The sequence below is a fragment of the Anser cygnoides genome, chromosome 21 (genome assembly GCF_040182565.1).
Source record: "Anser cygnoides isolate HZ-2024a breed goose chromosome 21, Taihu_goose_T2T_genome, whole genome shotgun sequence".
In the NCBI taxonomy this organism is placed as follows: Eukaryota; Metazoa; Chordata; class Aves; order Anseriformes; family Anatidae; genus Anser; species Anser cygnoides.
The window spans coordinates 8,471,509-8,489,883 of NC_089893.1; the positions used below are offsets into that span (position 1 = coordinate 8,471,509).

Below are 18,375 nucleotides of genomic sequence, written 5' to 3' on the forward strand. Positions count from 1 at the left end.
GACCACAACGGAAGGACAATCCAAGACATTTGACTCCTAAGTATATGTAATACACACACGATAAAAATGCTGCACAGACTTCTGGCCATACAAGCACAGCCACATGCAGAATCCATACAGACCATGCACTTAAAAGATCTGAAAAGCACCAGTCTGCGCTGCCTACGGTAGCTCAGCAGGTGGGACAGGACTACTTGTTTGCTAGGACCTCCAACGTTTGCTAGTGAGAGAGACGAGTAGAGTACTGGGAGGAAACACCCTCTGAGTGTTGGTCTGACACCATTGGTGTGAGCAACCGATGTGATGCTATAAAGGGCTTCCTCACATGATCAGGGGAGTGTGCTGCCTGTGCCATACGTGAGACTGATTCTGCCACCTCGGTTCTCATGACTAGTTCAACTCTCTGTAGGATGGAGAGGTCAGACCTGCGCAGCACCATGCACAAGCCATGGTTCAAATCCCACTCTGCACTGCCCTCCTGATGATTTTAGAGAGGGATTAAGGAGGCTAGCCTTGGTAGCCCAAGATAGTCCTCGTGACTGCCAAAAAACCCGTCTGCTGGTACTTTCAGGATCCATCCCATTGCCTGTGCTATCCAGGGATGGTGTTTTTCAGGAAAAGAAAAAATAAAAAATCACTATCCTGTGTTTCAGCTTGGATTCTGAGCAAAAATCCCTATAGTTCTTTCAAAGTCCAGATGCAACTCCAAGGTACAACTGGGGCAAGATCAAATTCAATCTACAAATGATCATCATCAAAGACCAACTGACGCAAAGACCTTTATCTTAGAGTAAAATCAGCATCTACTGTATACTTATGAGGAAAAAAAAGCATGCTGCTGTTTGAAGTCTTTAACACCATCATCTCACTATAGAAGTCTGAAAGTGTGAGGCTGCTTTCTGTTTCAAACTCTACACTTTGCTAGGTTCTCAGAAACCAGGAAAATAGGCTGTTAAAGAAGTCCTAAACTAACAAGAAGAAAAACCCTCAATTGTTTAACTGTAATTAACATGGTACAAATGTTACAGATGTTTGTGACTTTGCAAATTAAATTATAACAATGTGCTCTAAAATATAATGCTAAAAACTGAAATTGTTTTTACTGTATATATTTAAAACTGTCATAATTTGAAATTTTTACACCTTATGGCTCTGTCCAAGAGGATGCAATTTTATTTTTTTTTCCCAGGCTTTTGACTGGTAGAAATGAGCTGTGATAAGAAAATGTTTTCAATTTTTTGAGATCCTCATTGAATGGGGTAAATCATAGAATCAGAAAGGTTGGAAAAGACCTTCAAGATCATCAGGTCCAACCATCACCCTCAATGATCCATCTCCCCCAGCTCTAGCTACAAATGGTGTGGGGCAGGCATGGGGCAGACAATGCTGTGGCTAAAATCCATAGAGGATACAGCATAACCTGTGTGGTTTTGATGGTTAACATCACTGCTCAAACCTAATCCTAAACTCTCTTGTCCACAAGTGGTCACATATACCCACCCTGAAGGTACACATCTGACTTTTGTTCTGCTACGCCTTATAGGCTGCCATATTGTACCTCTGTCTCCTCTTTTTCTCTTCTCTATCAAATACCTCCCCAGTTTCCTACTGCTGCTCCTGCCCTGGCAGAGCACGAATCTAGCTACAGGTGCAACAAGAACTGTCCTCCAATGAAGCTCACAAAGTGCGTGCAGCTTTCACTAGCTTCACTCTGAAGCACTGGGATAAGTACCAGCCATTGACCAGCTCCATCTTTAGGAGCCCCTTGAACCATGGCACATTTGTGGGATGCTGAACTAGGTGATGAAATGTGTCATTCACAACAGTGTTTGCAGCATGAACTCTGTCCTGGCAGTCTCACGTCCCAGTCTGTACAATGTTCATGGAGACTTGTGGAGATGCATGCTAAAGAACTGCAAGTGCAAGGTCCTGAGGCCATTAAAATAAGGGTGACAAGAAACCCTGGTTCCAGGGACAGTGGGATATGATCCTACATGAATAGCTGTGTTTGTTGGTATGACGGACAAGAGCACGAATGGACGATACGCACTTTACTTTTATTTAAAGTTCTGCAGAGGAGGAAAGGTTTCCTTACCTTGATCCATTCATGTGGTCATATTCTCTTTTAACATTGACCCGGACTGGCTGATTAATCCACTCCTGCTGAGGAGGCAAAGGGTTGATTTTGTGCGGCTGGCCATAGTCAGGGTTCCCTGAGGCTGTCATATCTGCCTTGGGGAGGTGAGAGGCAGCGCCGTATGTGGAGTCAAAGAGGGACTGGTCGTCGCTCACCACCGACAGAGCCTCCTGAGGAGAGAAAAAACAAGCGCTCAGAGTCATGACTAAACCAGTAACTCCACTCGCGTTCTCTCTTTGAGCTGGTGAGCACCTGCAAGGGCCCCACAGCTGCCCAGCTCTGTCTGAAATTGCCATCTGTCAGGATCGCAGATTGAATCAGATTCTTTGGGGTCCGTCAACCCGTATGCAAAACCAGTGGGTTCTTTTGCTAGCTGCTGTGCTGCTCTGGGTGGGGCAAGAGTTAAGGTTAATCTGACTTCTGCAAACAGCAAAGGTGGCTGCTGGGAACCACACCGTTCTCACTGCCTGCTGTAAACAGCCTCTGAGAAGCAGCTTCATCTGTGTGATCTTATATAGTTACCTGCCCACCTGTCTGCACTCGCTGGTCCAAAAACAACCAAAGAGATATGTGCTGTATAACATTTCTGGAGTGTCACTTGAAGGTGCATATTATTTCTATACATCTTCTTTCAAAGGGTGTTGTGTGGTGTTTATATTTGAGGTTACTCGTGAAGGAGAAGCAGTCAGTACAGGTCAGAGTTATGGGTGTTAGTGGTGGGATAAAAAATGCATTACTTTACACTTTTTGTTTATTTTGTGGGAGATGTAGGACCAGTGAGTTACCAAACTGGATTTCTAGAAATGCTTAAAAACAGGAAATTGTTATCCTTTTTATCCTTTTTTTTTTTCCTGGTGAAACTCAAAATGTTGACAAAACGTTTTGACTCTCAATTCCCTTGCGTTGATGCGCTTGGCTTTTCTAAACGAAGCACGCCAGGCTCATACAGGCTTTGGCACAGCCCTGCCGTATTCAAAGCGCATCTGACGGGGTCTGCGAGTTCTTTATGGAGCTAAGCTAACCGCACATAACACAGCTGCCATTATGGCTGGCAGGCCAGAAACTGAACGAGGAACCTCCCAGACTAAAAGTACACAGTCCTTTAATGTGAGTTAATGGAGCAGACCTCCGAAACAAAGACAGCACCAGACTCACCTACTCTGTGGATTGTGCATTCAGAAGACCTGTAACGTGGCTGTGTGTGCAGCCGTGGGCTCCCACCGCACACACACACACAGCCTTTGCTTTCAAAGCTGCTCTGTTGCTAAACCCTTGGTGCCCAAAACTCACAGAATACAGTCCAAATTGTGAGCTTTTAAAAATAATGAATTGTTGCCCTCTCTCTTCCTCCCCCCCAGCAGTCATTTCTGAGGTTAGTTTTGCACACTTTTGCCACAGCCAAGGAGGGGAACAGAAATTGTGAAAACTTCGAACCGTGCAGCTGCTGGAATCCTCCGATTACACGAGAATCTCAGTGAAAATCACATTACAAGGCGCATGATATCATCACCAAAAATGTCAAAAGCTAGTGTCTCCTGGCTAAATGTGAGAATCTCTCTCGGCCTGAAATAAACGCACTTAGAAAGAGTCAAGTCGGTGCTCTGCATCTACAGCTATCAGCACTTTTCTATCTCAGACCTCAGATCAGATCACGTAACAAAACCAAACAAGCCTGAGTAGCCTCGAGTTTAAGTGGGCCTGACTAAGCTTGAATTCAGGGCAACCCTCAAATGTGTGTAAGTCCTGCTGAAATCACAGTATTTGCTATGAATATTTTGTGAGCAACCTCACACTGATGAGCTGTGATTCCTTCAGCCTTCAAATAACAAAAATGAGAGGTTTTACCACAGGCTGCCTACTGCTGCTCGTTGCAAGGAGCTCACGCTGCACTCATCCTTTGCAGGAGCTCTCTCCTGGTGAATGTAGAAGGGGCACCTTCCCTAACTGCCCATTCCCATTTTCTGTTTTAATTAGAGTAAATCAGGGAGTGAAAGATGCCCTTTGGAAGAATTTCCTTACGGTGCAATCCCTGTGATCACAGCCTTCTGTCAGAAACTCCTTGAAGAGACCGAGCATATCCCCAGGATAGCAACTTGGCTGCACAGAAAGGTGTAAGGACACAATACCGCCTGGTGACAGCTCTTAAAACTGAGCCGGCCTTCCCTTCAGAGGTAAGGATACAGCATCTTGCTGCTTCTCTGATTTACTGAAGTCAGGCTGTCAGACCGGGGTTCCTAAATGACACATCTTCCGTAAGCCTCTGCTTCCTCTCAGTACAGAGAATGCGGGGTTTCCTGTATTATGGCATGAGGTGGTAGGCAAACCCCAAACATCCCGGGGTGCTGGGCTGCCGTACAGCTCCCTAGACCCAGTCTTAGCTGCGTGCCTCAGGTCAGGGCTGATCGGATCAGTGAGAGGCAGGGAAACCGTGAGTAGCGCCGTGAATTCACCGACCGTGCTTTGAAAACGTTTGCTTTTGCTTTTGGAGATTTCCAGTTTCAAAACATACACAAAGCTCTTTGTAAGGGAAATAATATCTGGGAAAACGCTCTTTCTGCCTAAAGGCATTTTTCTTCTGAAGACAGGTTCTGACAGAAATAATTGGAAAGCTGAGATCTTTACGGCTACCTGCCGGCCCCCCAGAACAAACAAACAAAACAACAAAAAACCACCACCAAAGAGCAGCCGCAGACTAAGATCAATTACTAAGCCAGCATCCAAGTGCAACTATCTCTGCAATACACTGAGCTAACAACAGGCAAGTACACACACTATTCTTGGCCATCAGGAGGAGTCTGCCTCCTCAGATAAGGATCTTCCTTGAAAGACCGGTGGCTGCTGGGCCCTGCCTGCAGCAGCAACTGGAGCTAGCCAGAAGAATGAGAGCCTTACGGGCAGGCAGCAGCTGCGTGGAGAAGCTCTGCGCTTCGCTGCTCAAATGCCCGAAGACTGCAAAACGTACAGGCTTTAAAACTCCGTTGCGAACAGGAAAAGAAATTCAAAGGTGATGACTGCCGCCATGGCAGGCTCAAGCAGTTACTGAACCAGGAATCGTTTGAGCTAAAACCCTGAGTTAGTTCCAGCCACAGAAGCTACAGACTCAAGTCTCCGAGGGAGCTGACGACGCACAGAGCTTCGCACAGAGCTTCTGCAGATCAGGCAGCGATAGCAGCTTGTAACACCTGCCCGCGATCGGCTTGCACATGCAAACAGCAAGTGAGCATTGCTGACTGCATGGGAGGGGAGCTGAGTGGCGCGCTGCCAAGCCCTGCTGCAGCCAGCTTCGCCGCGATGTGCACACCTACGGCGTGGCAGCAACCCCAAGGGGCGGCGAGCAACGCGGAGCCTGCAGTTTGCAGGGTCAGAGGGCAGGGCCCGCCGAGATCCCATCCGAGCAGTGAGGACTGTCCAGGACTCCCTTTGCTCTTTTGGAAGAGGACAGGGCTCGGCTGGCCCTGCAGGATTTCAGGCTACTGACCCAGATGGGGAACGTGTACAGCCTTCCTGATACTCGCTACCAGAGGCTCTGCTTGGCAAGACTGCGTTTTGAAGGACCTAACCTGGTCAGGAAGTGTTTGGCTTCAGTTCTAGCTGAGGAAGTTAACTTCCAACAGTTAACGGCATACCAGAGGGCAAATGTCTGTCCCGCCAGAATCTAGAGTTACTTAGCGTTTGGCGACGGGCAATTGGGAAAACAGGGCAAGGCGTTAAAGCTGCTAACATAACCTAAGCAGACAGGCCACGGCTCGCCAGAGTTCCCCCCATGCTGTCGCCTCCTGGGCTGTGTCCTTGAGCTGGCCAGACTGAGTCTGAGACAGGGGTCTTGTGTGTATTGCTCTGGCATATATGTTACATTATATCGCCTCTGGGAATAGGCTGGCTTCAGTTTTTCCAGTTTTTAATCACATTCCTGGCATAAATGTGGCAAGGCCCGTCTACGGCAGCTCGCAGCGCAGGGATAGGCAAGTCCAAGTCCCTGCGAAGCGCGGCCCCAGCCTTCTCCAGGCAGCCCACCGGTGGACCGCCACGAGTTCCCATTGCCATGGGCACTGAAACAACTTCGCATAGAGCTGGCACACACTTACGGATCCCCTAGACATGAAAATGTGGTACACAGCTCTTATTAATAACAGTTTCTAGTTGTACAAAGGCAAATTTGCTGTTTTTCTTTTTTTAAGGCAAGCCACCTAGGGCCAGGTGCCAGGTCTCGGTGCTGCAGCGAGGTGAGGTACCCCTTGATTTTGTCGCTGTGCTGCAGGAAAGGCAGTGTGCTCTCCTGGCCACACCGTGGGGACGGCTGACAGCTCCAGCATGAGGTTTCACTTGAGTGAATGAACGGAGCAGGCCATTCGGGCAGCGTACTCTGTATAAACAGAAGGGGCCAGAGAAATAACCCCAGGCAACAGCAAGGGGTGAGGGTGCCAGGAAGACAAGTAAGGTGAATCACCACCATTCACCGAGATGCCTCACTGTCCCCACACAGCCTTTGTTGCACTGGTGGCTGCACCAACAGCCGTAGCCCCAGGATATCCTGACACCCTCCCTAACCTCCAGAGGTTTGCTTTGCGTAAGACCCTTAAAAGTTCAGGTTTTTAACCTTATCCAAAGTTCACTGGCAAGGAAAGCTCTCTCAGTGTTCCTGGTTCCCTGGTCTTGGCTCTGTGAGAAAGGTCATGAAAACAAGAGCTGGTGAGGTGACAGCAGGCAGTGTTTTCATCCCAGATATGACCCAGTGCCTACAATCACAGCTCTTTCCAAGTGCATGTAATGCATTTATGCTGAATATTGACTTTGAGCTCTTTACATTCACTTTTCTGGCCATAACCACATTTAAAAGGCATTGCTAAAGATCAAAGATTCATCCTCCTCCACAATGTCTGGCTTATAAGAGAAGAAAATGCTGAGTACCTGAACCATCATGCTCTGCATGGAAAGATTACTTCTACCTCTAGAGGGGTTAGAGGGCTTACTTTTTTTTCTTTTCTTTCTTTTTTTTTTTATTTTTTTAGCAATAAAATACATTCACTGCTCTTAGTCCTGTGGGAAAATCACTCCTGAAGTATCTTTGTAAAGAGAATGTCACCAGCTCAGAGGCACCATCTGCCAGGGCCCAGATGTGCGACACAGAGCACCAAAATAAGAGGTACCAAGAGTAACGAGCCTTACACACGGCTTGAGGTTAACACAGAGGATCTACTCCTTGAATAGAAATGATTCTGGCACTGCAGTTTTACAAGTCAGCACTTCTGCTGCCAACGTCTCAACAAGCAGGGAAGAGATAACATCAGACTTACAAGAAAATGAGTCAAATACAACATTTACAAAGGAGCAGAGTCTGGGTTGATCTTGGGACAGCAAATTCAAATGGATTGGGCACTGAATCAGGAGGCAGAGTGTTATTCCCATCTCTGCCCTCGATCTCTGGCAGCACCTTTAGCGGGGTATTCCCCCGTCTGTTCCTGTTTCTCCCTTCAGTCCTCCGTTGCCCTGCCCAGCTCGTGCTGGAAGCTCTGCGGAGCGCTGAGCCTCACCCAGTGCTGTTACTGGGACACCAACAGGAACCTTTGGGGTAATTCAAAGCAAGGCCTGGACAGCAACCCCGCACTCTATCCAGTCTTTACAGTACACCTAACCAAACCAAAAAGATACATTTTTGCAGCTTTTTGTATTCCACATCCTTCCAGTATACTTTTCTTGAGGTTTGCTCATGCTATTCCACCTTACTTACAGGATATTATGGGATTGGTGCAGGGACTCCCGTAACTCCCCCTGGAAAATTATGATCATAGGCATTTTATTGCTAACAACCACAATCCAATCTTGTGCCCTTTGCAATCAATTTAAGGGCTGCCTCTGCAGCAGAGGATTTGTGGGCTGCAGCTAGCACCAGAGACCCATCATCATGCTGGAGTGCAAACAGCAGGCTGAGAGCCATCGCTGCCCCGGCCCGTCGCCCTAGACCTCCTGTATCTACTTACAGCATCGCACGGTGACTGACAAACCCTTCTGTTCACACTGTTTTCCAGTTGAGCTGCTGGCATTCGGGTTGTGGTAACCCAAATGCTGTAATCCCTGCCCGGAGGAGGAGAGATGGGAGGAGAAGCAGTCTGGCTTTCCCTGCTGCAGCAGCAGGTCTGAGGATTAGGGAGACGGCACCAGCCCCTTAAGACTGTGTCAAAGTTTGTGTAGATTTGAGGCTTTCTTTGTGTATAAAGGAGGGCCACAACATTGCGTGTTGGTTTTTATTTAATTATTTTGATGATATCTCACACTTCAATAATTTTGCGCTTCCTTTGCACCGAAGGCTTGCTCAAAACTACAAAGCGGGCCAGCTACCCAGACAAACTGCAGTGCAAGCTCTCTTCTGCAGCTGTGACAGCCCTTCCTTCACTTTCCATCAGGAGAACTACATCTGAGCTTAACCTGGCAATCTGAGAGTGCAGCACCATTTCTTCACAATTCAAATAACTGGGAAACCACAACTTGGTAACTCATGCTAGGAGGAAACGAAACAGGAATAAGATAGGTGTAACTAGCAAAACCAGACCAGAAGCAGGGATCACACAAAACCAGCTAAAAATTGAGGTTAAATGATTTTGCAAAACTTCTTGTAGGGAAATATGTCTTTTTTTTCTTTATTTGTACATTCATTATTTCCATGAAATTTCACATTGGGTAGATAACAGAAGGTTGCTAAAATTAATGCTTTATTATTTTATCTCAAGATCCCCAAAACCTGAGAAGAGGAAAAAATAAATAAATCGTGCTTTGTACTTCACTTTTCAGAAGGGCACTGGAGCACTTGACTCCACGCACACGTTCATCGGATCTGGACCAAAGCACTTTTATCTCAGTCTAAGCTTTGCATCAATCAGTCGAGAGCCCAAATTGATCTGTTTCCAACGGGCTGAATACCAAGTGGGGATACCTGGGCCCCAAGTGCTCTTCCCAGCGGGTGCCTGCACCAGGGCAGGTGCTGAGGAGGCTGAGGAGCACCGGCCTCAGCCACGCGGGCAGCCTCCAGGAGATGGTTTTGTGTGGCCTGAGCACAGGACCAGGAGAGGAAGCAAAAAAAAGAACCTGCTCAAATTACTGCTGTGGCCTCTTGACCTCTTAAGAGTAATATGGTGAAATACGAGGCCAGGAGAATGGACACGTCTGAGAGATTATCGCATCATGGACGTGTCTGAGAGATTATCGTGTCTCCATCGTATAAGCTTCTAAATCTCGGAGGCACGCTGCAGCTTTTCCGCAGCGTGCTTTGGAGCATGCCACGTCTCGGCCAGCCTCCGGCCAGCCTGAGCGTGTCCCTGGGCCTCTCGGGAAGGATCCCCCTACGGATTCCCACCTTTCCCTGGTGCTTCGTACCCTGCCTACACCGATGCATGCTGGCAGTAGCAGAGGAGCTGGATGAGGTGCCTGCCCGTTAGCAGACAAGGGACAAATCACAGCTTCTGGCTTCTGGTCCCAGAAAGTCTGGGAGAATTCCTGCTCAGGTCTGCCAACCCAAACACATGAGACGGTTTAGGGTGAGTACTGAACCTTGGGGGAAAAACTTTAAGCCTGCTAAAAGTGCTGGAAGCTTTGCTGTTGGCATTGCTTGAGCCAGGTTTCATTTCTGACAGTTAATTTCGCTACAAAAGGATTTGCCTCCATGAACAAATCGGCAGAACTGTGGAGCTAGCACTGTCTGCCGAGGTGGGAGGACTCTCTCATCTCGCCGGGTCTTTTCCAAGCCATGTCATGTTTCCAGAACACCAGTCTGCCTTTGCCATGTATTAACACTGTCCTTGGCCAGTTTACTGGGCTTGTATCACCACTGATCTCTGCCCACATCTTCTCCACTCCAGAGCTGCCCACTAGGCTTGGCACTGCATGGCTGACTTCTTCCCAGAGCTCAGCACCCAAATCCACCTAGCGCTAGTTCACCTTCCTTTCCATTTTTTTCCTTGCCCTTGTAAAATAATTGACTTGCACTGAGCAGATGCGTTTGTAAACAGAGACACATGGATATAACTGTGAACATACACACTTCAGTAAATATTATTGTAGCATTTTTATGGTCTTCTCTGCTGAAGACACATGGAGGGAAAACTGCAAGATGGTTTTGGAGTCTGGCTGCCTGACAAACCAAAACTATCCTGAGGAATAAATGCAGTCTACTGCTCTGCAGAAATTCTGTGCTGACCTCAGCTTTGTCCCAGAGCACCCACTGCCTGACTCCTCTCCTTGATGTAGTGCCAGAGGCTGGTTTTTAGTGGCAAAATTTTGATCAGGAGCTTGCAGGCTGACCAAGCACTTTATTTCAGAAAACTCGGGCTTGCTTTAAACTGCATTTGCCTGCTGCAGTTGTGCCAACATTTCTGCAAAGGGAGAGTTTTTTGGTGGTATTTTTACTCATACCAGAAGCTGAGCCTATATAACAATCCTGCTGGTTTTGTTTTCCACATGGAAAGAGCAATTGAATCTTTTCAACGTAAATGATTCTTCCTAGAAAGGAAAATGACAACATGAGAAGTATTGGGGACTCTGTCATGAGGGAGGGTATCTCACATCTACGTCTCCCCTTCGACAGGCTGCCTTGGAAAAGGACATTGAGTGGACTCTAAAGCATGAAGGAATAGGTGCAAACCCCCAAATCTTATCCTCTCAGCTTGGTTCCTACTGTCGAAACATTGGAAACTGTAAAAAGAGTGTTCTCCCAGGAATGCAAGGTCTGGGAAGTGGCACCTTATAAAGGCACAAATATTCCAGGTTCCTCTGAGCTCTGACTCACCGCTACACCAATGTCCATTCATTATTTTTTATTTCACTTTGATACCATTGTCCCAGTTACATTCACAAACACCGCAATCGTATCCTGTTTTGTTCTCTGACACCATTCCCTTCACAATCGCAGGAAGCCCATCAGGAAACATTCATCGGGTGCTGTTATGTTTCCATCCGCAGAGAACAAAACATGCACTTTCAGCCCAAGATGACTTATTCCAGACTAAGGAAAAACAACAGCACGACGGAATCAAAGCAGAGTCTCCTGGAGAGAGCACAGTATATGCTTCTCCCCTGAAATAGAGGTAAGAATCCTAAGCAAAGCTGATTGCCTCTTACCCAGGGAATACTTGGTGATGGAAAGGCTCAGCCAAAAGGAAATAAAAGGCATAATCAATCAGTGACATCTACACTGCGTATTACAAGGTCTGGACACTGTATCAGTGTGAGCAAATACAAGACCAATGCAGTCCTGCAGCTGAATCCTAAACCAGATGTGGCTTGAGATTTCAAGCACTCGGGCTTGAGCCTACTTGCATTCTGGGCTTGGCCTCGGTCCCTGAGCTACGGTTGGATTAAATCCGTACTCGGGGTCTCAGTGCTTATGATACTCAAAGCGTAAACTCAGTGTTTCAGCCCAGAACTGGTTTCTTAGGCGTGTTGTCAAGTGTGCACCACATGAAGCATGGAGATAAGAGGAAACGGGGAGGTGGTTCAGGACTCACAGGAGCCTGCCTCTTCCCCAAGTCCAGCTCGCGCTCTGCACAGCTTGTTGTGCTCGTCAGTTGAGACTCAGCATATGCACACACTCGATAGGGTGATGCGAAACTCTTACCTGCCTCCTTCCCCAAAATGCCATTTACTGGGATGAAAAGTCCCAGCGTTGAGATTTTCAAAAGAGCCTGAAGATACACGAATTGCGCCCATATTTAGCAGGAGTTGGATGCCACAGGCCCTTGAATCCCTCTAAAATATTAGGCTTAAACCTCATGAGGCAGCCCAGCCAAAAGAGGAGCAGTTAGCAACAATGCCCAGACCAGGTTTTCCATTTCCTTCGCCCACTGACCCTGGCTGCAAATACAGGTGCCACCACTGCCCAGCTGAGAGCTGAATAAAGCTGTGCATTGATGCCTTGTGCAGAATACCCAGCCTCTGCTGGCTCCTTATCCAGTTCCCAACTGGTCTCCTCCACTTGGCAGTGGAACTGACGGCTGCCACCCTGCTGGGATGGCATGGATCTGTGTTTTTCTTGTGCACCGAGCCCAGCCCCTGTGGCTCCAGTGACGAGATTGTTTCTGCATACGCCTATAGGAAAAGCAGAGATTTTGTGAACAAGCCTGCTTGTGGCATTCCAAGGAAAACAGCTCGGCAGGATTACACTGAGATATTTTCTTTGTCAATCTCAATCAAGATATTTGAACAGGAAAACCCAGTTTACACCGCTGGAAGTTCCCAGGGGCTTTTCATTTTGTTACAAAGAAATATTGATGTTCTAATCTTAGTGCAAGAGAAAGGTCCTGGGAGGACTCACGGATAGCCAGCACTCTCACCTCTTGGACAAAAAGTTGTGGGTCCAAATCCCATTCTGGCACCTGGGCTGAAACCCAAAGTTAACACTACAACACAAAAAGGACTTGACAAGGTGATATTCTTCCTAGCGATACCAAACATCACAGAGAAAAGAGCATCCTACCCCCACTCATGTTTCAGGAAACTGCAATAGTGAAATACTTTCTGATGCCGGGTGCAATGGGAAGCTATTGCTAAGGACAAATGTGCTATTTTGTGAATGCACTGACTAAATACAGACACCAAATTCCACTCCTAGAATCAGCCGGTGCGTGCTGCCTCCTGGCTAACTGAACAGCAGAAGATGTGAGAGTCTGTTTACAGATGCATTGATGTCTCCATCTCTCGGCTTCCATATCTGTACAACGCATGCCCCCAAAAGTTCTCCGATTTTGCAGAGTGCTCCAATGTCCTCGGAAGACAGAGGTCAGAGAAGTGGCAAGTGTTATCCTAAGGCTAGAACTGCTAGACAAAAGCAAAACCTATTCTCCTAGGAGGCTGAGCAAAAAAAGTTACAAAAATCTCTTATCAGTAACCATTAACAGAAAGTCTGTTGATTTTATCAGCATGGTACCGAGAAGGGTTCTGAGCCTTGCTTAGATAAATGAGGTCTTTTGCTACTGACACCTCGAGAAGTCTGCTCTCACGGCTGGTTTTCCACACCTGTGAGAACTCATGGCTTCTTCTTCCCAGCTCCCCTCGGCCCTGCTGAAGCAGGGCAGGGAGGCAGAGGCCATGAACGAGTTCATGGCAGGGAGATTCAAATGTTTTGCTGCAGTGAAAGCAGGCAAGAAGCGGAGCACAAGCTCGCAGTATGTCTGGGAGGGAGGGGGCTGGCAGCCAAGGCTGTCAGCAGCCAAATCCCAGCACTGAGACCGATTCAGTGCTCCAGCTTCGGGTAGGGTCGCTCAGCTCTGCATCCCAGCGTCTCCTCTGCTGGAGGTGGTGCTAAGGCACAAACACACATGCCAAAGGGCCACTTTGGGGCTGGTTCAAATCAGCTTTCTGTCGTCTCTAGGACCCTTGCTCAGACCTCCACAGGATCCATGCAGAATCAGCCCAGCTCTTCATCAGCTCATCTGCAAATCCCCACCTGCAGCAAGTGATTTCATGTTGGTTTGTGTGTTTGTTTTTTAATGGAAATCATCGGCTCTGGCTCGATAACTGTGAAATACTGAGCTGCCAGGATCCTACTCGCACAGCGATGTGCCTAAGAGACAAAGCCAGTATCTCAGCGGTGCCATGCAGAGCTGAGGTTGTTCCTTCAATTTTACAGCAAGTTACCAATGCAAAGCAACCAAGTATTCTGCTCCAAGTCATTTGGTAGAGTGTAACTAAGCTAAGAACGAAACCCAGGCTGCCAAAAAACCAAAAGCCAGCTTTCCTATAGAAAAGAGGACTGCCTGTACATGCAACGCTGATGTTTTCTGAGATGACTGCAGTTTGTTCTCCTTTTGCTGAAGTGTTTCTTACACTTGAATCATGCTAACATAAATAAGAAGCAGGCCTCTCGGCACATCTCCATGTTCTTAGCAGAGCTGATACGGCTGGTCTTATCTCTAACAGGGCAAGTCCCCTGAGCTGTGTTGAAAAGCCTTTTATCAGATGCAATTTAAAAAGAGTTCTTTCTGAGATGTAGTTCTGCAGCTCTGGCAGGAAAGTGGGGCTTCTGACTAAATCTCCTCTGGTTTTGTTTAGCATTGGGGTGAGAGAGTAGGACAAGGTCCTATTTGTGGGGCCGGCAAGACAGGGCTGCTCCCTGCGCCTTCCCTAAAACAACGCTCTACTCCCTCCGTAAGAGGAAAACCCTGTCAAAATTGGCTTAACGATCTTCTAATATTTCCATGCAATTAAAGGCCACATCTGTCTCACAGACCCCGTCCTCCTTTGCTAATGTACAGACATGAACTAAACAGTCTGTCTTGTCGATTCGCAGGGTAACAAAGGGGCCTATTCATAACACAGGCACTTTGGCTATTTTGTGTGTGTGAAGTGAAATAGAGTTTGCATTTGGAGAATAACCTGTGCTGGAGCTAGCAAGATATTTCTGCTCTAATAAATCAATCAGCTTTACCGGCTAATAAAATAACCCCCCTCCTAATTCTGACTGTGCTAACCAGACAGCCACCCTACAGAGAGGCAACGAGGGTTTCTGTGCCTTTGCAAAAGTGAGAACCTATGTTAGCCTGCTAGTAAAACTCCTACATGGAGTTTAAAAAAAAAAGAAAAAGGATCAGCTTGGTTGGTATTTTTAAAGCAGCTTAAGAGAGGAGTTATCCTTGGCCAAGAAATTCGGGTGTCTTCTCAGCAGCCTCAGCTGCATTAGCCAGTGGGTGCTCGCTTTACTGCTGTCACTAGCTGGCTTTATTTCTGAAGAAAATGGAAGCATTGCAGAAAGAGGAAAAAAAGAGAAAAAAAAAAAAGTAACCTTCAAAGACCCATTTCTGATTTGTTAGTGAAATTGAGGGCTTAAAAAAGAAAACAAATTGAGGCACACGTTGGCACAGTCCCAAACCAACCCCAGCAACATGTTTTGCCCTGACTAAGAGTTTCAGGTAGTACCTGCGTGTGCATCCAGTGTATACCCAGATGTTGAGGGCAGTGCAAGGAATATCTTGCTGCTTGTTTAATGCTTTGTTTGTAAATGCCCTGGGGGAATGGGTGGTGTGTTTTTTTCTCTTCTGAGCCCAGCACATCGGCACACGGGCCCGTATTTGGTCACGGTCTGTATGGCTGTTGTCTTAGTGCTTTCACAATACAAACAAAAACACTAATAATGTTCACACCTCAACATGCCTTACTTCCTCAGCTTTCAAGTCAGCAGGAAGTGTACAGGAAGTACAGAAAAGATGGTCCCGTGGTTTCAGTACTCGAGTGGTATTTGGGAGATGCGGGCTCCTTTACCATGCAGGCAGCATGCTTCCTGTTTGGCCTTGGGCTTGCTGGGTCTTTGGTGCTAACCTGTACCATGGCGATCGTGGTTTGGCCACCTCACCGGGATTTTGTGAGGGTGAGCTCTACTCTCTGAGATATGAAAATAAAAATAGAGAGAAGCATACGTCCAGTGTTCAGGCTGCAAGCAGTTTCACAACTTCAGTGTGAACAACACAGCAACCAGGACAATATTGCACCTATTGTTTTTCATAATAATAAATCCTCATGAAGCTCTCTGAAGCTCAGGGAAGTAGCAAGTTCTCAGTGCCTTGGACAAAATCAGACCTAAGTTCCCTATCTAACCAAAATAAATAAATAATAATAATAATCAGAAATTAAAAGCAAATTCCAAACAAATTCATGCAAACACATGATGCAATTGCAGTCAATACACAGATATACCCTAGGGCTATATCTCTCAGATAAACCACTTGCAGCAATTTATTTATTCAACTGAAGCAAAAGTTCTTTGTGCAAAATGAGGGGCAAAGTGGTTGACGAGGCCACAAGGTAAGAGAGAGATGTACCTGGGATGTGGTTAGAGAGCGTTTCATATCCTGAGAAACTTATGGAGGTTGTCAGAAATTTTCCAATCCTGATTATGGATAAAAAGTCAAAATGATTATCTAGAGAAGTCCACCTTAAGGTAACTGAAATATTTTATTGCAGATACTCTGTCTTGTTGCCGTTTGAGCCTTTTCAGTTTCCTTAAATATTGCAATTGGCTTTTGTTTCAAAATGAAGAGTAGTTTCAAAACAAAACTCGGAAAACTTGAGAAAGCATCAAGGAGACTTTTGGCAGCTTCAGTTCTTTTATTTTTTCAAAATTAGGAAACTGTCAAAAATCAACCTTTCCAATGAAGAGGTAGGGCTTTGATAAATTTGCATCTTTCTGATGAAAAAGACATTATTAAGTTTAAAAAGATTAGACCATATCTAGCAAGAATCTTATATACCTCCCTGACACAAACACAGAGAGAATTCTGTTACAGTTTTTGGAGACAGAGCCAAAGTCTTCTTAGGCTTGCTACTGTGTCAGCAAGCCAGTGGAAGTTTTGCCCTTGTCTTTGGGGTGATGTATGATCAAATCTTCCGTGTAGATGTTTGCATATTCGTCCACTTAAATGTGAATGCATGAATGACTCCTACACAAATGCACAAAGTATTCACCATCTCTCCTGGCAAAATTTCAATATCTGAGCAGTTCTAGCATATAGACTTTTAATATATTTTCAGAGACTTTATACAGACACCTAAAGAAGCAATTAGATTCCTAGAATTATTTGAAGAACATCTATGTTGATACCTCAATAGCTTTAAAATTTGGAATTTTGACATCATGACAACTAAAACTATGCCAGATTCTTGCCCTAGAGGGAAGAGGAGTTGTCCAAGAGATGCACATAAAGACCAAATAAAAACTGCAGCCCCCTTCTGGGGTACTTATCACAGGCTGGGCTGCCTTCTCTGGGGGTCTCGTTCTCCTCCCAGTCCTCAGCTTCTTGGGGGAGTCCAGGAAAAAAAAGTGCTCCCTGTAAGGGGCAGGTTCCTACTGATTCAGAAGGTACCATATGCACATCCAAGGGAAGAAGTACGTCTTCCTTTTGGCAAGTCTAGCAGTCACTTTCCTCATCAGCATCCTCCTAAAAGCAAGTAGTTTTGGTGGTCAGGAGGCAGCAATTCAGCAGGGCCACTGTTAGCTGTTCCATCTGTTCCTGCTAATTTGTGAGGATGGTTAAGCCAATTTCTCACCGTGGGCACAACCAAGAGATTTGAAGCGCTGTTTCACATGATGTTTACAGGCTGAACAGTAAGAAAAACAGCTTCTTACAAACTGAACAACAGACAGTCAACAGCAAGCAAGGGACTCTGACTGTTATTGAGACAAGATAGCTTTGAGGGGACCTGGGCTGTACTGGGTGGCGTGGTGGCAAAACACCTTACAGAGCTGCTGCAAAGTAGGCGTAACAGTGAAAGTGACCTTTCGGGCAAAGCTCTTCAAAATTAATGGATGCAAAACACTGCGTGAGAGCTAGGTATGAACAATCCAGAGAACACAGGAAGAAAGAGCTCGTATTAGTGTGCCACGCACTCCCACAGCAACTGCAGTTCTCAGAAGAAAGCTACGAAGTGGAGATGGTGGTGTCACAGTCACACTTCAAGAGATTTTGAGAGATATTAGGGCCTCTCTTGTGCTTTGGAGCAGTATGCATCCAATTCACCCCCAAAATTCATTTCTTTTGGCTGGGAATGAGCAGGCACCACAGACAGAGAAGGCAGGGGCTAGCTTGCAGCATTCACTGCCCGGAGAGGTGGGCACCGCCTACTCGGGGGCACCATCCAGGCTGACAGAAGAACCTTTGCTTCACAGGTGCCGCTTCATAAACCACACAAGGCAGCATGGTTGGAAGTGTGGCATGCACCTATCAGTACAGCTTATGAGGGATCAAAACTAAGTGTAAATGTTGCCTGAACCAAGCCAGCAGGCATGAGAATAGATTGGCCTACCTGGAAATACGAGTCGTGACCCAACAAGAGCTAGAAGGACAAAAGTTTATGCATGGTAACGCGCTCACGATACAGGTAAATGTGTGGGGAAGCAGAGCACCCTCTGTTCTGCTTTCACAGGAGAGCTACACGTCCAAGGGCTACACGTCAGCTGAGAGCATGTCTCTGACTTCAGGAAAATAATGAACCGTAGGGGAAGCAGCTGAAGAAAACGAAATGACAATGGTTTCTTCCTTCTCCTTCACTGCCTGTGCTGTCCCCAGCACTGGGTGCCCAAAGCTCTGTCTCATTTTCCTGTAAGTCTGGAGCATGTCCCTTAGCTCCCCTCCACAGGTACCTAGGCTGGCAAGGATGCCTGGAGGTCACAGCAAGATACATTTTACCTATCTTACAGTGATATAATTACATCTGCTCTGCTCTCCCCTGCCACTTCTTCATGTCACAGTAGATGTACCAGG

At 46.6% G+C, this 18,375-nt stretch overlaps 1 protein-coding gene across 6 annotated transcripts in view; it reads right to left on the reverse strand.

The window, feature by feature from the left end:
* The window catches only part of FLI1 (Fli-1 proto-oncogene, ETS transcription factor), an 88,894-nt gene that overhangs the window by 36,214 nt on the left and 34,305 nt on the right, over positions 1 to 18,375 (reverse strand). For all 6 annotated transcript variants that reach the window (XM_013188548.3, XM_013188547.3, XM_048063242.2 and 3 more), the window contains one exon: positions 2,096 to 2,307. In XM_013188548.3, the coding sequence (XP_013044002.1) occupies positions 2,096 to 2,307 (212 nt within the window). The remainder of the gene's footprint in view (positions 1 to 2,095; positions 2,308 to 18,375) is intronic.